This window comes from Pseudophryne corroboree, chromosome 8 (assembly GCF_028390025.1).
Source record: "Pseudophryne corroboree isolate aPseCor3 chromosome 8, aPseCor3.hap2, whole genome shotgun sequence".
NCBI lineage: Eukaryota > Metazoa > Chordata > Amphibia > Anura > Myobatrachidae > Pseudophryne > Pseudophryne corroboree.
Window position 1 is genome coordinate 121891357 of NC_086451.1, and position 26638 is coordinate 121917994.

The 26638-nt window shown below is 39.7% G+C and overlaps 1 protein-coding gene across 1 annotated transcript in view; it reads left to right on the top strand.

Moving 5' to 3' along the window:
• ASTN2 (astrotactin 2) overlaps positions 1–26638 on the top strand; it is a 1124462-nt gene that overhangs the window by 509612 nt on the left and 588212 nt on the right. The window contains exon 5 of the mRNA XM_063936906.1: positions 13327–13473. Within this exon, the coding sequence (XP_063792976.1) occupies positions 13327–13473 (147 nt within the window). The remainder of the gene's footprint in view (positions 1–13326; positions 13474–26638) is intronic.

Consider the following 26638-nt stretch of genomic DNA (forward strand, 5'->3'; position numbering starts at 1 on the left):
CGTGCTCGATCCTAGATTTAAAACCTACGTTGTATCTCTCTTTCCGGCAGACACAAGTCTGCAGAGGTTCAAAGACCTGCTGGTGAGAAAATTGTCAAGTCAAGCAGGAACGTGACCCGTCAACATCTCCTCCTTCACATTCTCCCCCAACTGGGGGTGCGAGGAAAAGGCTACGAATTCCGAGCCCACCCGCTGGCAGTGATGCAGGGCAGTCTGGAGCGAGTGCTGACATCTGGTCCGGACTGAAGGACCTGCCAACGATTACTGACATGTCGTCTACTGTCACTGCATATGATTCTCTCACCATTGAAAGAATGGTGGAGGATTATATGAGTGACCGCATCCAAGTAGGCACGTCAGACAGTCCGTACGTATACTGGCAGGAAAAAGAGGCAATTTGGAGGCCCTTGCACAAACTGGCTTTATTCTACCTAAGTTGCCCTCCCTCCAGTGTGTACTCCGAAAGAGTGTTTAGTGCCGCCGCTCACCTTATCAGCAATCGGCGTACGAGGTTACTTCCAGAAAATGTGGAGAAGATGATGTTCATTAAAATGAATTATAATCAATCCCTCCGTGGAGACATTCACCAGCAGCAATTGCCTCCAGAAAGTACACGGGGACCTGAGATGGTGTATTCCAGTGGGGACGAATTATTAATCTGTGAGGAGGGGGATGTACACAGTGAAACGGGTGATGAATCGGACGATGATGATGAGGTGGATATCTTGCCTCTGTAGAGCCAGTTTGTGCAAGGAGAGATTGATTGCTTCTTTTTTGGTGGGGGCCCAAACCAACCAGTCATTTTAGTCACAGTGGCAGACCCTGTCGCTGAAATGATGGGTTCGTTAAAGTGTGCATGTCCTGTTTATACAACATAAGGGTGGGTGGGAGGGCCCAAGGACAATTCCATCTTGCACCTCTTTTTTCTTTCATTTTTCTTTGCGTCATGTGCTGTTTGGGGAGTATTTTTTTGAAGGGCCATCCTGCGTGACACTGCAGTGCCACTCCTAGATGGGCCAGGTGTTTGTGTCGGCCACTTGGGTCGCTTATCTTAGTCACACAGCTACCTCATTGCGCCTCTTTTTTTCTTTGCGTCATGTGCTGTTTGGGGAGTATTTTTTTGAAGGGCCATCCTGCGTGACACTGCAGTGCCACTCCTAGATAGGCCAGGTGTTTGTGTCGGCCACTTGGGTCGCTTGTCTTAGTCACACAGCTACCTCATTGTGCCTCTTTTTTTCTTTGCGTCATGTGCTGTTTGGGGAGTATTTTTTTGAAGGGCCATCCTGCGTGACACTGCAGTGCCACTCCTAGAGTCGCTCCTTGGGTCGCTTAGCTTAGTCACACAGCTACCTCGGTGCAAATTTTAGGACTAAAAATAATATTGTGAGGTGTGAGGTGTTCAGAATAGACTGAAAATGAGTGGAAATTATGGTTATTGAGGTTAATAATACTATGGGATCAAAATGACCCCCAAATTCTATGATTTAAGCTGTGTTTTAGGGTTTTTTGAAAAAAAACACCCGAATCCAAAACACACCCGAATCCGACAAAATAATTTTGGTGAGGTTTTGCCAAAATGCGTCCGAATCCAAAACACGGCCGCGGAACCGAACCCAAAACCAAAACACAAAACCCGAAAAATTTCCGGTGCACATCACTAGTATCATAAAGCATATCATTCACTAATTCATGGATTTGACACACACTAGTTAAATAATTGGGCAACTAATTTTTCAATTAGATTAAATGTGTCTCTATAATACACATTTAAATAAGCATAAACTACTGTACATGGCGGAATGTCTTTGTAATCTACATGTTATTATCATAGATTGTTAGACAAGTTAGGCTGCTCTATCTAATAGTGTTTGCCATTTCATTGGTTCCTTGTCATTTTGTCCTCCATGTACAGTATTACATAGTAGCATCTGTAATGTTCGATGGTCCATTTCTACTTTTCCTATTTTTTTTTATAAATTTTTGTTTCTGATCTTGAAAGGATTTTCCAATTAATTGTGCTAGTATTTCACAATTAGGACAATCAGTTAATTTGCCCTGATTGAATTATTATTATTATAACATTTATTTATACAGAGAGTGGACAACACATGCAAGTATAACAGCTTGTAACCTTCTTAGAATAGACTCATATAAGTTCTGAATAGCATGCAGTGGGCTGTTGTACTGTACTTCTGATAAATAACATCTTCAAGTTGGTTGATGGAGGAGTGAATATGCTTGTCTGCTCTAAAATTTATCACAGTGTTTAGATGATATTCAGTTATGTTTGGTACAATAATGGTCAGAGAAGATGCTGACACTCATCTTCATCTTCCACAGTCATCAGAACCAGTTGTCGCCATCACCATCTGCATGCCTCAAAAGAGCATGTCCATGACACTTCCACAGGGTGGGTCTGGGATTAAGGATAGGGGAACATTACTCACCAGAATGCTGGCGCATCAGATGATGCCTCCGGAAACTGCCCGGACCTGTAAACGACCACTGGAGGCGCTGCTGCTGTCGGGACCAGGCAAGGCGCTGCTTGACCACCAGTGAGGGCTTGTCGATATTCTATCATGTTGACATTTCACCGGTGTAGAGATGATGAATGTTGGCATATTATATCACACCCTTGCAAGATACTCATCAGCCTCACGAGTGCATGAATACATATTTACAGTGTCTTGTAAAGATAATTGCATAATCTGGAAATGTTTATTAGATTTATGTACCGTAGCATACTGTATTTGGCTACACGTTGGATGTGGGATTGCAGAAGACAGTTCTGAGTAAAGCAGATACTTGTGAATGGTATGATTAATATTTGGGTTGTCTGCAGATATAGAGATAAGCAGCTTCTGTTGATGACTGGAAATATTATAAATAGCTCAGTTTTTTAAAGATTGATTTTCATGTGGCCAAAGGCCATCCATAGTAGATTGGCAGAGAGACATTCAGTAACACTGTCCAACACAGATGGTGGGAGATCCAGAGAGAACAAATACATTACAAATACATTGGAATATAATTAACATTGAGATGATACTATAATCCAAAGGATCTTACTCATTTTTCAAGAAAAGGGGTATAGAGAATAGTAGAGGGCCCAGGACTAAGCCTTGTGATCGAGTAATTGCAGATGAGACCAACACTGAAGTGTGAAGGAGCATTAATTATTTTAGATGAGAGTTAATAAATATTCGGTTTATAGTCCTATTTTGTGTGACCCTTATACAAGTGTTAGGTGTAAGTTTATTAGAAAATGTGTTAAATATTTAAGCATTTTTATTACATTTCTCCATTTATTTTTACCCTTAAGAAAATGCGTTCAGTGGTTTTCTGTATCTTTGTAATCCTGCAAACCACGGGAAGAAACAAATCATAGCACTGGCGCTGGAGACTTCGGAAATAAGACATAATCCTGCAATATCCCACATGCAATATCTTTAAAATATTAAATATTGCTATAAAATACACTTCGAATTTGTCAGGAGATTATGTCATCAAACAGTAACTGTTATACAGAACAACAGTGTATTCCTGATTCTTGTTACATGCCTCCTGGCACTGATGGTTCAGTGCATATTCATGCAATTGCTAGCCTAGCAGTGGGGCACTCTTGGCTGAGCCCTGTGTTGGTCACATAACCACAACTCTGGTAATGAATCGGTCATCCTTGGGGAGCTATCTGATCTGACTCAAAGATGGGGTAAGGATCTCTGAAGGGAGGGAGATCTCCTGTATAACAGTGCCTCTGATCAGAGACACATTTTGCTGATGTTACTATGACTGGCTGTCACAGAGATCCTTCCAACCAGAGATCTCTCCATCATCTTTAAGAAGCAGGAAGCGGTTCGGAAGGTGGGAGCAAAGCACAGTGTGTAGACAAAGAATGCAGATGTGCGTTGTGTATCTCAGTGTACAGAACTGTGTCTCAGCGTGCATTGCTGGACACAATTCCATCTGCATCCATCCAGCAAGTGGGTAAAACCTGCAGATTTTTTAAAAGTTATTTAAGTCTTCAGCCAGCAAGTGGGCAATATCTTTAAATAGGATATCAACATTTTTCATTATTGCAAGGTATTACACTGTCCCCACCTGGCTACTTCTTAATAGCACCCACCTGGAGAGACTACTGGACAGGGATTACTGGGTAAGACAAGAGTGCAAGTACCACTGCATTATATGTATAAATATACAATTTACGTAATATTTAAAGTTTATACATTTTATAACTTGGAAATTTGGAGGAGTAAATAAAAAAATCAGATAAGAAAATCAATCAATCAAGAATATTCAGAATTTCTTTATTAAAAATACAGTGCCAACAAAATGATAGTGTTAAGGAGCAATGCAACTTCAGAAGGATAGTCTGTGAACAAATTTTTGCAAATTCAGTGATGCATTCCAACAGACCTAACATTGTAACATAGTAATTGAAGTTGAAAAGAGGTAATTTGCCCAGCGTGTTCAACCTGTATTAAGATGTGATGAATCTACATATCCGCTGAATAATGTTTTATGACTAGTTAACTACTATAACTCATATAACCCCTGGATTAACCATGTTGATATTTTAAATATTATAACCTTGGATATAATTTTCATTCAGAATGTATCCATTCCTTTTTTAAATCCATTTACAGAGTCCGCCATTACCACATTCCCTGGCAGGGAATTCCACATCCTAATTGCTCTAACAGTGAAGAACCCTTTCCTCCATCGCGTTCGGAACTTTCTCTCCTCCAGCCGCAGCGAGTGCCCACGTGTCCTAAACTGTGTTCTTTTTTTTTTTACAATTATGTTTATTGAAAGTTTTTTTCAGTCATACAGAAATAAACAGAAAAATAATCAAACAATGACAAGTGCATGGCAATACTGAACATAGTAAGTATATAAATTCTAATACAGTATAGGGTAGATCAATTTAATACGAAGGCATCTTGGTATAAAGAAGATCTATGATACACTTCAAATCTTAAAATAGCTGGAAAAACCCTAAATGTAAAATCATATCAAAGCACACCGGCTGAAATCTGTATCTAACTACAGATATACCAAGGTTAGAAAGGGGTGTCAGATCCATACCTATACAGTTAGCATTGTATAACCAGTACACCCATACCGTATCAACCAATAAAGAGAAAAATCAAAGAGGCAGAAAGAGGACAGCAAGATAAAATAGTAGTGGGACATGGGGAAACACAAGAGGAAAAGAAGGGTGAGGGGGGTGGGGGCGGGATGAAGATGAGTGATGGGACCAGCCCATAACACTCAATATACCTTACTAGAGTGCCAGAGAGAGGATATCAGTTAAATACATATTTAGAAAGGATAGCAGTGAGATCATTAATCATATGCATATGACTCATAGGAGGTTAAAGAGCAGTCAAGAGTATTTAAGATATGCTGCTTGGTAGAGGAAGGTAGAGTATCTAGGACAGGGAACCATTTGAGGCAAAATTTCCGTGTGCTAAAAGAGGGCGATATTAACACTGTTTTTCTATCATAGTACATCAATTGCAATAGTTTTTGTTGAACTTCAGTAATGGAGGGGGCAGAACGTTTAACCCATTTAATCAGTATACATTTTCTGCCAAGCGTAAGAATTACACTAAGAATAGAAAAATGTATCGGAGCAATCTGCCAGTTTGCAAAGTTTAAAGCAACACAGGCCAACTGATCCGGGGGTACATGCGAGGATAGTAATCTGTTAATATAAGCGAGAAGTTTACACCAAAAATGCTTAATTTTTCTACACTCCCACACAAATGTATAAATGTTGCTGAGGACTTCCCGCATTTGTGACATTCACCAGATTCTGAGGGAACAATATGAGCTCGTTGAGAGGGAGAGATGTACGCTCTGTGCAGAAATCTCAAGTGAACTTCTTGAAAATACGCTGAGGATAAAAATTTTAGGGATCTCTCACAAGGATGTGTAAGATCAGCAATGTCTGACAAGGTAGGTATATCAGCTTTCCATTTAGAGAATACGTTATCCCATTGTACAGTAGGCAGACAAGATAGCAAAATAGAGTACGCATATTTCACTTTATATGGAAATACCTGGAAAGAACGTAGGAGAACATCAATAGCATGAGAGGCCAAGTTCACGTCATTGGGATCTCCCCTTTGGTGCGAGTACCATAGGAGAGTACAAAGTGACGCACCTGGAAATACATATACATATGACGTGGAGATAAGTCAAATTTTTGGCAGAGATCCGGAAAGGAGTATAGAGTTCCTCCAGGATCAAAAACTTTATGAAAGGAATCGAGACCCTTCTCTTTCCATAGTAAGTATGTGGCATTAAGCAACAAGGGTGGGAATGTTGGGTTTCCCCATAATGGAATATAGTGGGAAAAGCGGGGATCTCGGTGACATAGTTTGTTAATAGTTAACCATGCGGAAAAAGGGTCTCTGAATAAGATATGGCTTTTTATTGGTGCAGGTATCCGAGTCGGATACAAGTGCAGGAGTGCACCTGGAGCGTATAGGGAAAATATCGCTACTTCTAAGTCATAATCAATGGAGCCAGTCAGCAATATATCGAAAATGCACTGCAAGGGAATATGCCTGAACATCAGGAGCTGCAAAGCCGCCATTTGCTTTAGGAGAATTTAATTTCTGTCTGGCTATTCGTGGTCTTTTACCTTGCCAAAGAAACCTCGAAAAGAGTGCCTCAAGCTTGAGAGTATCAGAACGGGTTAATGAAATAGGGAGCATTTGTTTAAAATAAAATAGCTTGGGGAAAATAATACACTTAATCACTTCAAGTCTTCCTAAAAGAGACAGAGGTAAGTCCTTCCAAGAGTCTAACTTGAGGGCTAAATTATCTATAACGGGGGAATAATTAATTCTGTAAAGATTAGATAGATCAGAGCAGACATTTATACCTAAATATTTAAAGTGGGAATGTGTCACTTTAAAAGTAGCAATATCTGGGTGAGAGAGTAGGGATGGGGACGGATTACCCAATAGCAAGAGTTCTGATTTATTAACATTGATCCTGTAACAGGCTATTTTCCCAAAGGAGTATATCAATTGTAATAGGGAAGGTAATGATTGCTCTGGATTTGTTAAGAATAAAAGAGTATCGTCAGCAAACAATACAATTTTCAAAATCTGCGAGTCAATGGTAATACCATGTATGTGAGGTGAGTTACGTATAGCTATTGCTAGGGGTTCAATCGAGAGATCAAAAAGGAGAGGGGAAAGGGGACAGCCCTGTCTCGTCCCCCTTTGCAATACAAAGGAGGAGGAGAGAAGACCGTTACAGGAAATAGAAGAAGAAGGTGAGGAATATAAGATGCGTAAAATTGAAATAAAAGTATCAGGAAAACCAAAATTATGTAAGGTTTTAAAGAGGAAGGGCCACAGTAAAAGGTCAAAGGCCTTTTCTGCATCAATAGATAATATGAGAGCAGGGGGGGAAGTATCAGAGGAATTCGAATTAGAGGACCCGTCTGAGGTTTACAACCGAGTGGCGACCAGTTATGAAGCCGGTCTGGTCCTTGTGAACAAGAAGCGGCATAATTGGTTTTAACCTCTGAGCTAGGATAGAGGTAAAAAATTTGAAGTCCACATTTAATAGTGATATAGGCCTATATGAGCCCGATAAGGAAAGGTTTCGGCCTGATTTAGGTAGGACTTTTATCACTGCGTCTGTAAATCTATCTGGAAGGATCCCCTCGGTCAGAATTCTGTTAAAAACAGCCTGCAAAGTCGAACCTATCTTAGGGGACATTTGTTTATAAAATGTGTTTGTGTAGCCGTCTGGCCCTGGAGCTTTACCTAGTTTAAGTCGTTTTATAGTCCCTAAAATTTCTGTGAGCGTAATAGGAGATGTTAAAGAGGAAATTAATTCATTAGGAACTTGAGGCAAGGGCAAGGAGTCCCAGAATTGGCTGGGGGGGGTAAGCATCATGAGACGTAAGAGTATCTTTCGGATCTGGGGAAGAATGTAAGGATACATAATACTCACACATAATGGCCGCAGTTTGTGCATTAGAAATGGAAAGGGAGCCATCCGAATTTTGTAGGGGATGGACCACTGTCGGTTTTCTAGTTCCCTGTAACAGTGAAGTAAGAAGTTTACCCGTCTTGTTCCCAAAACGATGAAACTTATAGCTCACATTGAACTTGTATTTGTCTCCTGTCAACTGCAGAAGATCATTAAAAGTAGATTTGGCCAAAAGGTAAGTTGTTTTATTTTCAGTGGAGGGATGTAGTTTAAAAGTCTGGTAAGCTGTGGATAAGGCGGCTTGTGAGTCCAGGTATACCTGATTAAGAGATTTCTTGAGGTGTGAATTATAGGAAATCACTTCGCCCCTCAATACCGTCTTAGCAGCCTGCCAGAAAAGGGAAGGATTAGTTGATTCATGTGGAGAGTTGCCTAATCGAAAATTCTCCCATGCATCATCACATTTATGTTGAAAGCCATCTGATTTCGCTAAATGGGAAGGAAATTTCCACAAAGGGGGAGAAGATTTTCCCATTGAGTAAGTCAGTTCGGTCCAAACCATTCCATGATCCGATATGGATATCGGTTCAATGGTGGCTTGGCAGATATTAGGAAAAAGCAGGGAAGCGATCAAGATGTAGTCAATACGGGACCAAGTGTTATGAGCCATAGAAAGACAGGAGTATTCCTTTTCGGTAGGGTTTAAAGATCGCCAGATATCAACTAGATTAAGTCTCTTGCCAAGCCACGGAATACCTAATTTGGGAAGGGGCCTAGAGTTACTGGTATGTTGGGATTTATCCATATATAGAGAGGAGACCAAATTAAATTCACCACATAGAATTAAAGATGAGATGTCGCAGTCGTACAATTTAGCCATAAGTGAAGTGAAGAATGCTTTTTTATAAATATTTGGGGCGTATATATTACATATGTGGTAAAGTTTACAACCCAGTTTAACCTGTACAATGACATATCTGCCGTCTGGGTCAGCATCTACTGTCACAACTTCAATGGGAAGAGATCGTCTCGCTAAAATTGCCACTCCACATGATTTAGAATTAAGCGACGCTGCACCTAATAAGGACCAATTCAGCATCTGCAATTTTTTTGTTTCTTGTAGAACCAGGTGCGTCTCCTGTAAACATGCAATATCAATACAGTGTTTGTTCATGTAAGATAATATCTTCCGCCTCTTAGCTGGCGTGTTAATACCTCCTACATTAAAAGTGCATATCCTAACAGTAGCCATACCATAGAAAATAAAGAAACTCCATCTGGTGAAGACAAAGCAATTTAAAACAACGCATCCCTAAAGAGGTGGGGTGGGATCGGGGGGGTGGGGGGGAGGGTAAAACATGAGGTAAGAAGAGCACGACCAGGGGTACAAACAAAAGAAAGGTGAGAGAAAGAAAAATAGACAGCAAATATAAGAGTAATGAGACAGACATTACACAGATAATGTAAGTAGCAACAAACGGACTTCGGGTGAAGCAAAAACAGTTGGTGGTGATAACCATATAGAATCAACAGAAGGGCGGGGCTGCTCCGTTACCGCCAGCAACAGTGAGATAACATAACTGGAAACAAAAAACACAGACCAAGCTCATGGAATGAGCACTATAACAAGTAGAGTATGGCAAAACGACATAACTTTGCACGGCCAGACAAGCTCAATGTAATTGAGCATATAAGGGTCGTAATAGGATCTTGTGAAGGAACAAAAAAAAGGGGGGGGGAGTCATCCCTCTGGGGCGTCAGGGATATCGCTTGTAAGATATCCATCCTCCTCTTTAAGATAGGCCTCAGCGACTCCAGGGGTGGTGAAGTCAGTGAAAGAGGATCCCCCGAAAGATTCTGAGTCGAGCTGGATACATCATAGCAAATTTACGCTTGTTTTGCACCAGGAAGGTGCAAACAGGGTTAAAGGCCTTGCTAAGATGGGAGAGTTCCACAGAGTAGTTCTGAAAAATCCGCAAAGTGGAACCTTCCCACTGGAGGTATATCTTGCGAGAAGCCTTCCAAATTGCATTTTTATGGAGAAAGTTCAGGGTTTTGAAAATAACCACTCGTGGCCTCTTAGAGCTTGCATGTGCCTGGTCTCCCATTCTGTGAACACGTTCAATCACCATGTCAGCACACTCACCCTCAATGTGGAGCAATTTTGGCAGGGTGTTACGTACAAAATTTTCCAGACCCGGGCCCTTAAATGATTCGGGTAAACCTACTATGCGTAGGTTGCACCTGCGTGTACGGTTTTCAATATTGTCCATTTATCAAGGAGGTGTTTATTGTCCTTCTCCAAGCGCCCTACAGTGGATTTCAGTTTTTCAATATCATCCATAGCCACCCCTAAACTGATTTCGGTATTTGATACCCTGCTAGAGAGTTGCTGCAGTTGGACAGTGATATCTCCGACCGCTTTCTGTAGCAGAGGAGCCATAGTGTCATGAATGGCAGTCACCATATCTCTATAAGTCATGGAAGTAGTGGGGGAATCAGTATCATCACGCACCTGGAATTGTGAGTCGTCAGAGGCTGCTTTAGCTGATTTCTTGGCAACCGGTTTCACAGGGCTGGAGTCGGCACTTGTTGTGGAGGACTGGTCTGCGCTGCGTTTTTCCTGCCTGGGAGGCTGCGCTGGTGGCGGGATCTTAGACATGGTCGGGGGCCCCAGGAATTTTTCCATATTGTGCAGGGATGATGTAGTTTTATGTGAGGAACAGCACTGGGGAAAGCCCTGATGATTTAAGCTGAATGGATAGTGCTGGGCCCAGCAAATATGTCCGCAGCACGTGCAGGGAGGCTAAACTGAGTGAGGAAAGGGTTAACCTGCACTCCGTTAGAACTTTACATGTAAAGCAGAGTATGCAGCAGGTGCCGGGTCCAGTGTAAACCTCCCCCGCTGGATCACAAGGGGTAGCCGCCCGCAGCAGCACCGGCCGTCTCCGGCGTGTGCCTTTTTCAGTGTATATAGCACATACAGAGCGGGCGTGCTGGCAGAGACACAGGCTGCCTCCGGAGTGCACCTTGTTAGCGCGGACCGGACGGACAGCGTGGACGGCTGACGGGGTGGGTGGATGGGTGGCAGCACAGGCCGTCTCCGGAGCGCGACTTAACAGCGCGCACAGCACCAGCGGGTCGGGTGTGAATCAGATAGCGGGTGATCACCTTGGCAATGAAGAGGCTGGGGTGCAAAGTAAGTCTGACATGAGCCTGAAATCTGGCATCAACGGAGGAGCACACAGGAGCTGCTGCTTACTCCGCCATGCCGGAACTGGAAGCCCTAAACTGTGTTCTTTTAATAAATAATTCCTCTGATAACTCTTTGTGATGTCCCTTTACATATTTGAAGATATTAATAATATCCCCTCTTAGACACCTATTTTCTAGTGTATACATATTCAACCTATTAAGCCTTTCCTCATAATCCATTCCCTCTAGGCCTTTGATCAATTTAGTAGCTCGCCTTTGAACCCTTTCGAGTTCACCGATATCTTTTTTATACAGTGGTGCCCAAAACTGAACACAATATTCCAGGTGTGGATGTACCAATGCTTTATACAGCGGCAGGATTACATCCGAGTCCCTTGACTCAATTCCCCGTTTTATGCACGCTAGCACCTTACTTGCCTTCTTTACTGCGCTTTGACATTGTGTATGGTTGTTAAGCCTATTATCAATGAGTACCCCCAAATCTTTTTCCAAATCTGTTTTACCTAGTCGTTCCCCATTTAATATGTAGTTTTGTCCCGAAATTAATAACCTTGCATTTGTCTGTACTGAACCTCATTTTCCATTTAGACGCCCAGAGTTCAAGTTTAGATAGATCATTCTGCAAGGACTCCACATCCAATTCCGAGTTATTTACCTTACACAGTTTAGTATCATCTGCAAAGATTGACACTGTGCTTTCCAGGCCTATTTCTAGGTCATTGATAAATATGTTGAACAGTAGTGGACCGAGTACGGACCCTTGTGGTATTCCGCTGACTACTGAGGACTGAGGACTTTCTGTTGACCACTACTCGCTGTACCCTGCTATCCAACTAGTTGCTTATCCATGTGCAAATAGTTATTCCTAAGCCAAGCTCCTTTAATTTGATGATCAGTCTCCTGTGAGGCACTGTATCGAAGGCTTTAGCAAAATCTAGGAACACCACATCCACTGCTTTTCCCTGATCAAGATTATTGCTCACTTCCTCATAGATGCTAATTAAGTTAGTCTGACATGACTTGTCCCTCACAAACCCAAGCTGGTTCTTGCTAATAATCCTAGTGGTCTGTAGATACTCCTGTATGCTGTCACTTAGAATTTCTTCCAATATTTTCACCACTATAGACGTCAAACTAACTGGTCTGTAGTTACCCGGAAGATTTTTGGATCCCTTTTTAAATAATGGCACTACCTCAGCTATACGCCAATCCTTCGGTATCATGCCTGATCTAATTGAACTATTGAAAATCAAGTATAGGGGTCGTGCTAGTTGTGAACTAAGCTCCATAAGAACCCTCGGGTGAAGTCCATCAGGACCAGGTGATTTATTAACCTTAATTTTGCTTAGTCTCTCTCGGATTACTTATTCTTCTACTTGGACAATAGTAGAAAAATCATCATGAAAATTAAAATGCAGAAATATACTGGCAATGGGAATTGCAGGTATTCCTTTTAAAATCATTCAGCCAGTTTTGATAAAGAGTAGTTCTAAAATAGAGGAACATACTTTCGAAATATTCTATTAGTAAGTACTTTAGCCACCTAAACCTTAAAGGTCAGCCATGTAATTTGCCTATTACAAAACGTTTTACTTTATATTTTTAAGTATAATAAACTTCTAACTGGGTTGTAGGAACTTGGGGTGCTCTTAGTCCAACACTGGCTCCCCCACTGTAGATCCACAACTTCAATAAATAAATCCATTTTAAAAAGTACATAAATAAAAGATAAATAATAAAATACACAAAAACACCCTATATTTCCTATTATTTTTTTTTTTTTAGCTTTGAAAGGACTTTAAATGGTCAAGCAAAATCATTATCATTATATGTAGAACTCTCTTATTCAGAATCTCCTCTAACCTCTGTTTGGTTGATAACTTCAATTAACAATCTGTTTGGGTAGATTGCTCATTGTGTAAAGAAACAGAATTTTCATTGCAGAAAAAGACCAATTTTAGCCCAATTAATTATTAATGTTTTATTCTAAGGACAGCCCTGAGTTTACTAAGCTTTTTTCAGTGCTTTTTGTGTTTTTAATTATTACTATTATTAAAGTCTACAGAAGTTTGCTCTATGCATCATTGAATTTTTTCAAATATTTATCTGAATATGTTGCTTTCTCTTTCCTCCCTAATTCAGGTGCTCTGAAGAGTCCATTGAGCCGAACAGCCCTGACGTTGGTCGGGGTGAGTGCCTGCGTGTTGGCTGTGGTTTGTGGGTCGCAAATATCCTGCCCACTCACCGTGAAGGTCACACTACATGTGCCAGAGCACTTCATCGCGGATGGTGAGAGAGTGAAGTGCACTAAAGAGTGAGGGTTTACACAGTGGAAGGATTTAAGTAAGAAAGAGAAGAGGTGGAAAAGCAAAGTGACGGAGTGGAGGGACAGATGGAGCAGTAAGAGAGTTTAAGATTTCCTACCAGTATTCTGTTCTAAATATTTCCCCACAGTCAATCTTTTTGTCATGCAGTGTATGTCATTAAATGTATTATGTGTGTCAATGTTTACCACAACTAGATACTAGTCTACAGAGAACATATTCTTTGGTAAAGATGTGGTTATTGATCTTTTCAAAAAAATATTATATTGTAGAACTAGAAAGAACAAAATAACATAAATTATGTATAAGCATCAATGACATGCCTCTAATATATACAACTTATTCTGCAATTTATTCTCTCGAAATACTAATGACAAATGATATCCCAAGCAAAATAAATAGGAATTGCTTTAAGACTATAAAAAATATATATCAAGAACCTACTTTCAAACAAATATTGATTACATTTTTGCAACAAAAGTCACTGGAAGAACATCAATTTACCATACACCAACATATATCATAAAAGATGAAAGAAAACAATAAATAAAGAAAACAATGACTTTTCTTCTGACCTCGGGAAGACTGGGACTAATATAAACACTGCACTGTAAAACAGAACTACTATTAAGGGGAAACATAATGGTTAATGGTTGTGAGATGGCAATAAGACCCTGAGTTGAGGTGGGTCCTCTTCCAAAGCTGTAGAATTTATCCTTTAAGTTCAATTTCTACATTATAGCTAGGATGTGTAAACATATTATGCTGGCAATATAGCGAATACTAACGAACTGTGAGAACATCAATAAGTGCAAAGCTGCACAAGTGAAATCCCTTTCATACAAAAACAGTGGCGTGCAATCAACACACACTATTATAATGTTGCACAAAATTCACTTGCATTCAACCCTGCTTGCTTCTGTGTAGTGGCAGTTGAGTATTCCGATGAAATAGTGCTCAGTTGGTGGACTTAAAATCAAATCATATAACACATAGAGTCTTGTATTAGTATTAGCCCAAAGATGAAAATATTAGCAGAATGCGAAGGGTTAAACAGTCAAGCAATGTTTACTGAGCCTCCGTTGTTAGTAAAGCATAAAACTGCTCCTTGGTTAGTACAACTGTATCCCTTAAATGTCACACAAAAAGGGGTCTATTTACTAAGCCTTGGACAGAGATAAAGTGGACGGAGATAAAGTAACAGTCAGTTAGCTCCTAACTGCCATGTTAGAGGCTGTGTTTGAAAAATGACAGTTAGAAGCTGGTTGGTTGGTACTTTATCGCCATTCACTTTATAGCCACTTTATAGCCATCCAAGGCTTAGTAAATAGACTCCATAATGAGGAGCAAATAACAATTTCCGTATGAGAACAGAGTAATCTTTCTGTTTAAAATCCTCCTTTGAGAGCTTTTGAAATGGTGTAACTAATAGTTAGGCATATATCTTTCACAGTGCAATAAAATGGCCACTGGATGCCAATACAGCAGATGACTAAGTGTCATTTATGCTTGATTGATCCCTGGTATAAGCACCGTGTGCAGCTAACACATATTGCAAGCCATGACCTCCGGTCTGTAAGCCGCCTTGCTGGATAAACTGCAGGTACTATGTCTGACTGATGCCTACAACTAGGGCTGGTTAGCACTAGGCCGCTGTTTTTGGTGCAGGCATCACACTGATGTGCTTCCTCTGTGTGTAAGGGGCAGTTCCTTTCATGACTGATTTCCCTAAAATGTTCCCAGTAGTGTCACCCAGTGTCTGTTGGTCTGAAGGTCCCTGATAACATGCTTATACTGTTTTCCAATCTGATGTATTTCATCCTGGAATCTGACTTCACTTATTTTTCAAATTGGACTTGGGCAGCTTTGATGTTCTTGTTGTTCACTACTACTGCAAGAAGCACCAAAAATTCAATGAAAAGAGCTTAAACATTTGCCAAAATATCCTTTATACATGACAATACACTCACATGATTTTAATGTTGACTTTGCACTTTAAAACTAATTGTGTGTACACACGGTGAGATATTTTCTTACGATTTTGACTATATAGCCAAAATCGTAAGAAAAGTTAGTGCAGATCGCAAGGTGAAAGTCACCTTGCGATCCTAATTCGATGCCGATGCGTGGCCCCGCGCGTTTGACATCGCAAGAATAGATAGACTGTGCAGGCAAGTAAATTTAGACTATCTCTGTAGAAGAGATAGTCAAAATTGACACTTAGCCAAAATCGCACATAGTCAGTATCGCAAGCACATACTGAGTGTGCTTGCGATACTGACTATGTCCTTATCTAGCCCCTGTCGCATAGTGAGAATCTCACCATGTGTATTGACCTTAACAATTTGTATACCTGTTTTGTCAGGGTCATTCTAAAAAGGGTCCAGCCAGGACTGTACCTGGATATACTGGTGGTATAAATTACCAGCTCAGCTTCCATGTTCCTGCTCCAGGCTCCTTTTACATTACAGCATACTTGACTGTAAAGAGGAACCATGTAGAGGAGTCCACAGCTGACATAAGAAGAATTAAAATTGGAATAGGAAAAGTATTAAGAAAAGAGAAGTAGAAAGGAGTATGTAAGGCTATAGTTGCTAAAGAACCTCGGAAAGGAAGGAAGGCTTTGCCGAGGGTGACACTGCAGATATGACACTGTATTTTATATTTGAAGCTTCATAGACTCAGAAGGGAGTCAGTGTTTTTCTTTTTGAATCAGAACAGCTTTACTGTGATGTAGTGGGGCATGAGAAGACTGCTGTGATTGGCCACTCTTTTATAGACTCTCAGACAATGAATGAACTTCACTGTGTTAATACGGGTCATTGTATCAATTCATTTTATTAATATAAATATATTAGTATAAGTCTTAGTATAAGTACTTATTAGTATAAGTCATTTATAAACCATGAGAGAGCTAGACACTGGACTGATATTATTAACTGATCACTATGATTGTTTTATTGCATTTTTAACTCAAAGGAAAAATATAGTTATGATTTTTTGTTTTAGTAATTGGGAAGCTTAGAGCCATGATCAAGGTAAAAACCTTGAAATGCTTAAATTGCCTAGTTAGCATTAATTAAATATTGAACACCTAACGATCTGCTCTGCATGTCATTAGTTCTGTGTGTGTTTTAGTGGAAATAAATAGATTGGCTCTAGTGACAACAGGGCTTATTGATGTAAGGGGTTTATAGCTGCCGAAGAAAAGGACGTGGGTCTACAGTATGTATACTTACCTCTTGATTACAACATTAATATTGTAATTAGAATTATAATCTATCATTTATAACTGCCAAATACCTAGGGATCTTCGATTACATTCCCAAAAACATATTTCTTCTTGCAGAGTTAATTCTTTAAACTGGACCAGGTAGGATGAAAGGTAGGCTAGATAATTAGTTTCAATTATTGATTGATTATGCACCTTTATAATAATAATAATAATAATAATATACTAATTTGCTCATTTCATTTAGGTGCAAATTTTCTTATGAGCCACAGAAACCAATTAACAATTAGGTTTTATAGGTGTGAAACAATGTAAACAATGAAAGTAAGGATCTGATTGGTTACTCACAGTACAGTACACATTTACCCCCCACATTCTATTCATGGAGAAAATATACATACATACATACATACAGTACATACATACACACATACATACATACATACATACATACATACATACATACATACTGTATATACATACATATTGGGGTTAAATTGATATGGCACATCCATATCTGAACAAGTATCCATGTCTGAAAAACCAAATTAAAAAACAAAAATATACCCTGCATATCCAATGATTAAGGATTTAATCTTGAAATGTCTAGTAGAACTACAACAGAATTGGAATAATAATAATAATAATAATAATAATAATATACTAATTTGCTCATTTCATTTAGGTGCAAATTTTCTTATGAGCCACAGAAACCAATCAACAATTAGGTTTTATAGGTATGAAACAATGTAAACAATGAAAGTAAGGATCTGACTGGTTACTCACAATACAGTACATATTTACTCCCCCCTCCCCCCTCAAACACACATTCTACTCATGGAGAAAATAAACATGCATACATACATACATACATACATACATACATACATACATACATATTGGGGTTAAATTGATATGGCGTATCCAAATCTGAACAAGTATCCATGTCTGAAAACCCAAATTAAAAAACAAAAATATACGCTGCATATCCAATGATTAAGGATTTAATCTTGAAATGTCTAGTAGAACTACAACAGAATTTGAATAATAATAATAATAATAATAATAACAATATACTAATTTGCTCATTTCACATAGGTGCAAATTTTCTTATGAGCCACAGAAACCATTCAACAATTAGGTTTTATAGGTATGAAACAATGTAAACAATGAAAGTAAGGATCTGATTGGTTACTCACAATACAGTACACATTTAACCCCCCCCCCCCCCCCCCTCACACACATATTCTACTCATGGAGAAAATAAACATACATACATACATACATACATACATACATACATACATATTGGGGTTAAATTGATATGGCGTATCCAAATCTGAACAAGTATCCATGTCTGAAAACCCAAATTAAAAAACAAAAATATACCCTGCATATCCAATGATTAAGGATTTAACCTTGAAATGTCTAGTAGAACTACAACAGAATTGGAATAATAATAATAATAATAATAATAATAATATTATACTAATTTGCTCATTTCATTTAGGTGCAAATTTTCTTATGAGCCACAGAAACCAATCAACAATTAGGTTGTATAGGTATGAAACAAGGTAAACAATGAAAGTAAGGATCTGATTGGTTACTCACAATACAGTACACATTTAACCCCCTCCTCCCCCCCCTCCTCACACACACACACATTCTACTCATGGAGAAAATAAACATACATACATACATACATACATACATATTGGGGTTAAATTGATGTGGCGTATCCAAATCTGAACAAATCTTTCTTTTGGAATTGCATTGATGTTAAGTATTGCCATAGCTTCAGTATACAATGCCCTCAGATTATGGGAGGAAACTGTAAGAAGCATGTCCAGTAAATAATACCTACTAAGAGCCATAGACATGAAGAAAATGGTAATTGAATAACTATGTAAACAACTCTGGTCACTGTTACCTCCTCTGTAGTGGCTGGAAAACTCCTTTAGCTACGGCCCTGAACTATAGACATGCAGTTCAATTATAGATTAAATAATCGTTCATAAGAAGAGACTTTTCTATTTGGGGAGATATTCGATACAATGATACAAAAAGCTAGCGAAAGCTTTATGGTTTGCCTCAAGGACAGAAACAGATATTTTTAACCCCCTCAATACATAAGCAGTTTAGAGAGTTATGAAGTTAGAGGACAATAGGCAGAGTTCTGCTTCTACCTTTAGGCAGCCTTCAAGATCAAAAATACATTAAGGGGAAGAATTTTGTAATATATATCACATATAGAAACATTCCATCACACATCAATGCATCCTAGAGATTCTAAAAAGTGACTACAGGATACAATTTCATGAGTATCCAAGAGAAAATGTAGTTGCATAGTTTTAAACTTCAGCAGACTCAGTAGATCTAGTATCTCTGTAAGATAGTTTAACAAACTTCCATAGATCTATGCTTACTTCACTGAACATTTTGGAGGTTTTGGATCCTGGGATACCATTTTCAGTTAACTTGATCGCCTTTCATCCTGGCAACATCTCCAAGAATCTTAACAAATTTACGAGTGACATAGCAGAATTAAGGAAGGTGGTTGTCAAGTTGTGGTTATGTCTAGATGAAAAGCAAGGGTTGGGAAAGTTAACTTTTCTGCAGAAACATGGCTGGATTGTGACTGGAAATGTGACCAGTAGAGTACCCCAAGGATCTGTACTTGGACCAGTGCTTTTGAATATTTGAATTGGTGACATTGCAAATGGCATAAAAGGGAAAGTATGCATTTTTGCAGATGACACAAAGGTATGCAACAGGGTAGACTCACCAATAGGGGTAAAACAAATGATTGAAGATCTAGGTAGAGTAGAGGAATGGTCAAGAACATTGCAATTATAGTTTAGTGCAAAAAAAATGCTAAATCATGCACTTAGGTCTCAAAAATCCAAAAGCTAAATATAGTATTAATGGCACTATACTGGAAACTACTGAGGAGGAAAGGGATCTAGGAATCACTATTTCAGGTGACTTAAATGCAGGTAAGCAATGTAACAAAGCAATGAGGAAGGCTAGTCAGATGCTTGGGTGCACAGAGAGAGGAATTCGTAGTAGAAAGAAAGAAGTAATAATGCCACTGTATAGGTCATTGGTATGGCCTCATCTAGAATACTGTGATCATTTTTGGAGGCCATATTTTAAGCAGGATATTAATACATTAGAGACTGCCCAAAGAAGGGCAACTAAAATGGTGCATGGCCTACATCACAAAACATACCCAGAAATACAAAAAAATCTGAATATGTATAGTTTGGAGCAGAGAAGGGAAAGGGGAGACATGATAGAAACTTACAAATATTTCAAGGGTTTTAACAAAGTCCAGAAGAGAAACATTCTTCAAATTCTTAAAAGTATTAGAACATGAGGACATGCACCGAAACTGGAGGGAGATAGGTTCAGGGGAAATTCAAGGATAAATTACTTCACAGAAATAGTAGTGGACAAGTGGAATATCCTCCCATCAGAGGTGGCAGAGGCTAAGACAGTAGAGCAATTTAAACATGCATGGAATAGACATAAGGATATCCTTACAAAGAAATAAGGATCAAATAAGGTTTGAGGTAAAAATATTGTATGAAAGGGGCAGACTAGATGGATTAAGTGGTTCTTATCTGCCGTCATATTCTATGTTTCTATGACTAAATCATAAAGTAAACTACTTCACAGAATAAAATTTCTAGACATAATAAATACCATACAAAACAAATTGGAAAGATGAATCAAGTACAGACTCATCATTATTCGTATAACAGTAAGAAAGGCCAAAAATAGGTGGGAATGTCCTTTTCCATCATAGGAGTAGTTGCCTGGGCAAGATTGCATACACACAGTCTTAAGGTAAAGCAGCTAATGCTGTGAGTTCACATGTTGTTCCCTTCTAGATCACAGCATCAGGTTTTCAAGACACTAGACATGTGCACAGACCCCTGTATTTTGGTTTTGGCAAAACCACCTTCACGTGTTTTGATTCAGATTTGGTTTTGTATTTCTTTAAAATTGGCTAAAACAGCTAAAATCATGTAATTTGGACTCATTTTTTATTTCTACAGTATTATTAACATCAATAGCATTCATTTTCAGTCAATTATGACAACCTCACAGCTCACAATATTGCTGTAGCCAATATTGGCCAAAGGCGAACTACTGGCTAAACTAAGCGACAGAGCAGCAAAATTAACAAACACATGGCAGTTTGAGAGAATATGAAACAGAGTGACAGATCAGTGGCAGGCTGGATGGCAGTTTAAACAAACTAAAGTATATGACTCCATAAAATGTTTTAATTAATCAGGAACTAGATCAGAGGCCCAGTTAGATACAGGTATATTATATAATACTATTTATGTGGTGGAAGCCAGGTAAAGCATTGACTGATTGATTGATTGATTGATTGACTGACTGATTTTATGAACAGAAAAGCAGTTATCACTGTAAATAAAAGAAAAATAGAGACATGGGCCTCGCAAACATGTAGTATGGAAGTCAGGTAAAGCATGCCATTGATTGATTTTATGGATTGATTGATTGATTGATTGATTGAATGAATAATTAATGATTATATGAACAGAGAAGCTGTTATAACTATAAAGAAAAGAAAAACACTTGGTAGATGTTATTAGCATCCTCATCATTTCCCTCATCATTGCTGATATCATCACACAATGGGGGTCATTCCGAGTTGTTAGCTCGTTATTTTTTTTCGCTACGGAGCGATTAGTTGCAAACTGCGCATGCGCAATGTACGCAGTGCGCCTGCGCCAAGTAAATTAGCCAAAAGTTTGGTAATTTACTCACGGCGTAACAAAGTTTTTTCATCGCTCTGCTGATCGTAGTGTGATTGACAGGAAGTGGGTGTTTCTGGGCGGAAACTGGCTGTTTTGTGGGAGTGTGCGGAAAAACGCAGGCGTTCGAGTTGCAAAACGCAGGAGTGGCTGGAGAAACGGGGGAGTGGTTGGGAAAATGCTGGGTGTGTTTGTGATGTCAAACCAGGAACGAAAAGGACTGAGCTGGTCGCAATGGCTGAGTAAGTCTGGAGCTACTCAGAAACTGCTAAGAAATTTCTATTCGCAATTCTGCTAATCTTTCATTCGCAATTCTGCTAAGCTAAGATACACTCCCAGAGGGCGGCGGCTTAGCGTGTGCAATGCTGCTAAAAGCAGCTAGCAAGCGAACAACTCGGAATCACCCCCAATATTAGTTCATCTCTACTGGAATCAACCATTACATAAGTCTGTGTACAGGACAGATGGGTCCACGGTTATCTTGAGTAGTTTTCTGCGCCTAGGCACAACATGACTTATTAGCATAAACCCTTCATCTATTGTTCTCAGCTGCAATACAATACAGAGAACAATACAGCAGGGGATTAAGTCATTACAGCAGGGGATTAAGTCCGACTGGCCAGTCTCAGTTAATCATATTAAAGGTCAAGATAAACGTGGACCCATCTGTACTTTGTTGTTGTTGTTGTAATTTGAGGAAAAGGTCTTCCTAGGAACATCAGTTTTTAAAATGTTTTGAAAGTAGCCTCATATACCGATCTTTCACAAGGTTCCCGGCTGTGCTAAACAATTTTTCCGAGTACACACTGGAGGGTGGGCAGTTTACGTACACTAAAGCAAGTTTGTACAAGGGCCTTTTTTTCCTTCCGGTATTCAAGGAGTCATGCTAATTTGTACATGTACAAATTACATTGTACATTGAAAATTACATGTACATTACATTGACATGCTAATTTGTACATTGTCATAAAAATAATCCTTCAAGATCCAATTGATGTTTCCTGTATCAGACATCATCAGAGTATCAGATCATCCTGTATCAGAGTCATGGTAAAGCTGTCAATAATTGTGAGCAATTCTTTTAAGTCTGACCAGATGTCGTAATGTTGTTTCAGTCTGGTGTGCTGAGTTGACTGATCAGTGGGTCTCTTGGAAAAGGTGCAGTATTTTACTTTTGGCAGCTGCATTTGCAGGAGAAGCTGAAGTAGGAGACATTGTTCTGTCATGTGCCACTTGAGCAGACAACTTGCTCGCAAGGAGATCTTTGTTTCTCTCAAGATCTGTATTAAAAATAATCCTTCACCATCCTATTGATGCTTCCTGTATCAGATATCATCAGAGTATCAGATCATCCTGTATCAGAGTCATGGTAAAGCTGTCAATAATTGTGAGCAATTCTTTTAAGCCCTACCAGATGTCATAATGTTGTTTCAGTCTGGTGTGCTGAGTTGACTGATCAGTGGGTCTCTTGGAAAAGGTGCAGTATTTTACTTTTGGCAGCTGCATTTGCAGGAGAAGCTGAAGTAGGAGACATTGGGGTAATTCCAAGTTGATCGCAGCAGGAACTTTTTTAGCAGTTGGGCAAAACCATGGCCCTCATTCCGAGTTGTTCGCTCGGTATTTTTCATCGCATCGCAATGAAAATCCGCTTAGTACGCATGCGCAATGTTCGCACTGCGACTGCGCCAAGTAACTTTGCTATGTAGAAAGTAATTTTACTCACGGCTTTTTCATCGCTCCGGCGATCGTAATGTGATTGACAGGAAATGGGTGTTACTGGGCGGAAACACGGCGTTTCAGGGGCGTGTGGCTGAAAACGCTACCGTTTCCGGAAAAAACGCAGGAGTGGCCGGAGAAACGGTGGGAGTGCCTGGGCGAACGCTGGGTGTGTTTGTGACGTCAAACAGGAACGACAAGCACTGAACTGATCGCACAGGCAGAGTAAGTCTGAAGCTACTCTGAAACTGCTAAGTAGTTAGTAATCGCAATATTGCGAATACATCGGTCGCAATTTTAAGAAGCTAAGATTCACTCCCAGTAGGCGGCGGCTTAGCGTGTGTAACTCTGCTAAATTCGCCTTGCGACCGATCAACTCGGAATGAGGGCCCATGTGCACTGCAGGGGAGGCAGATATAACATGTGCAGAGAGAGATAGATTTGGGTGTGGTGAGTTCAATCTGCAATCTAAATTGCAGTGTAAAAATAAAGCAGCATGTATTTACCCTGCACAGAAACAAAATAACCCACCCAAATCTAACTCTCTCTGCAAATGTTATATCTGCCCCCCCTGCAGTGCACATGGTTTTGCCCAACTGCTAAAATGTTTCCTGCTGCGATCAACTTGGAATTACCCCCATTGTTCTGTCATGTGCCACTTGAGCAGACAACTTGCTCGCAAGGAGCTCTTTGTTTCTCTCAAGATCTGTGTCATTTGGAAAGAAAGATGTTTGGACTTAAACCTAGAATCTAGCATGGTTGCCAAAATGTAGTGATCCAATCTCAATTTGCTGCAAACCCTTGTGTCCTCAAAAAAGTAACTTTAGCTACAAGTTCAACATAGTTAGCAGAATCACTTCATTTCATCTCTACCTTCAGCTTCTCTGCTTTCCCAGTAGTTTAATAAAGGGAATCACCTGACTCAGGCTTGCAGTGTCTGAACTCACTTATTTGGTTACAATTTCAAATGGTTTCAGTACCTTGCATAATACCACGAGTATTCTTCACTGCTGGACTGAGGAAACATGCCCACCTTTCCATATCTCATCCTCAAATATGTACATTTGGATGGCTTGTTGCTGTTCCTCCAGTCACTGAAGCATATAAAGGGTGGAATTCCACCTGGTTACTAGTGTACCTCTTGTTGCATCCACTGCATTCTTGTACATGAAGTTGCTGAATGCCGATAATGTCCAAAATTGTTATGAGCAACAGTCAGCATGTTCTGCATGTACCTGTAATTTTTTAAGACATTCTGAACCACCAAGTTTATTGTGTGCACAAAACATGGAATGTGTTTAAATTCACCCACTCGTAATGCTCGTACTATGGGCCTTATTCAGAGATGATCGCAGATTGCTGCATACGCAGCCAGATCTGCGTTCATCTCCTCACATGCTGGGGGCCGCCCAGCACAGGGCAAGCATGCATGAGGCCACCTCTAGATACATCCGCAATTATGTTGTGGACGCATCTAAACTAAGGTTGACTGTTGCACTGTCAGGCAGTCTGCTGCCATATTTTCAGAGTGGCTGCATGTGACATCACGCAGCCACCCTAAAAATAATAAACCCCCCGACAGTTGTGGCTGTCAATCACACTGCGACCTCATCCTTCCTGGATGCGGCTGCAATATGTAAGATCACGCATGTGCACAACGGCTTGTGTATGTGCGCAGACCACCTGGATGCAGCCACAGTGTGCGAACATGCGGCTGCATTCAGGTCTGAATCAGCCCCTATTTTACTTGCATTGTCGAAAATGACAAATCCTGTGGAGACTCTTAAGAGGGGTAAACCATTTTGCTTTCACATCCATGAGTTTTTCCAACATATTGGCACTGGAATGCCTCTTAATAAAGCCTGCGATTGAGCTGACAATGTGTGTTAGATACTGTTGCTACTGGAGGCGATACACCCACCCAGTGGGATGTCATAGTCATGTAGTCTTTAGTTTGGCCAGTACTGCTTGTCCACATATCTTTAGTTAAGTGGATAGTCAGTATCAATGGCACTTTGTAGGTCAAGAATAACTTTTTGTTTAAGTTACCTGCTGTTCTGGTAAAATGGAATTGAGTAGGAATTTGGTAGCAGGGACATATGACTCAACTAAAACCAGATGCATTGATGGCAAATATTGGATATAGATTTAATGCTGACATAGCTGTCACGGCATTAGTGATCTGCTGTACAACAGGATGAAGGGTGTCATACATGGTCCTCTTGCGAATGCTTGTTTCACAATCAATTGTTATTTGAAACTACTAGTCTTCTTGGTCTCCTTTTGTGATGCAGATTCACCTCCAGCATCAGCAGTAACCCTAGAGTGTAAGAATTCCCTGGTGAATCATGGATAGAGAAGAAGTGAGTTAGCTTTTGAAAATTGGATGCAGAATGACCACCTCCGATCATTAATGACGATGAAGGTGTTGGTAGTGGAGATTGCATGGTAGTTGGATAGGTGGATCCATTGGTCCTATGCCCACACGTCCATCTTCTTATCATTGGCAAGAACATTTTATCAACTTCTGCTTGTCCAACACATTCATCAACAACACCTGCAGCGTCAGATACATGAATCATGTTGCACTTCCACAGTAGCATCCTTTCCACGTCTAAATGATCATTGTCCTTACTTTTACTACAACTCACCCTCACATATGCATAGGGTTCAGAAATGGTGGAAGGAGGCTTCTCTAGGATTACAGTGTCAAAATCAGAAATATTAAACTCAGACATAGCACTTGTGGTCACACTTAGACTGTCCTCAGGGATTTGTGACATCTGTGCACACAGTTTGTTCTTCAGTGTTAGTGTTCTTTTTGTGGACTGATTTGTCTCTTTCAGGTGATACATTTCGACTCAGTCAAGATTCCTGACTGTATTTGGTCCTGGCTTTTGCAGTAGGCATTCTATTGCCAGGAACAGAAAAAAGGTCTCCTTTACAAGAAGTAATTTAAAGTAAAGATGGCAGAGATACGACACACGCAGTAACAACCCTAATATGCTGCATCTCAAAAACACCCTATGCAAACTTTTTAATTTGAGTATAAAATAGTAAGGGGGATATCCAATTAGCTGCAGTAATTTACCGCAGCTAGTTGTCCCACCAGGGCCTATCTTATGTGCCCCAATAAGCCGGTGTGAGACATATTTTAGACAATGTATTTAAAAAAGATGCATTAGGCAAGGCTCAAGATTTCAGTTCACAGAAAGATGATAATGGCAAAGAAGAATAAAAAAAGACAATATTTTAGATTTAATTTATTTAATTTATCTTAATTTCAATTTATTTTAATTTAATTTACTTTATTTATCTAGAATCAAATTCTTAATTTCCTCCAAGATATCTTTGATATGCAGAATGTTCACTATATGAGTGTGGAG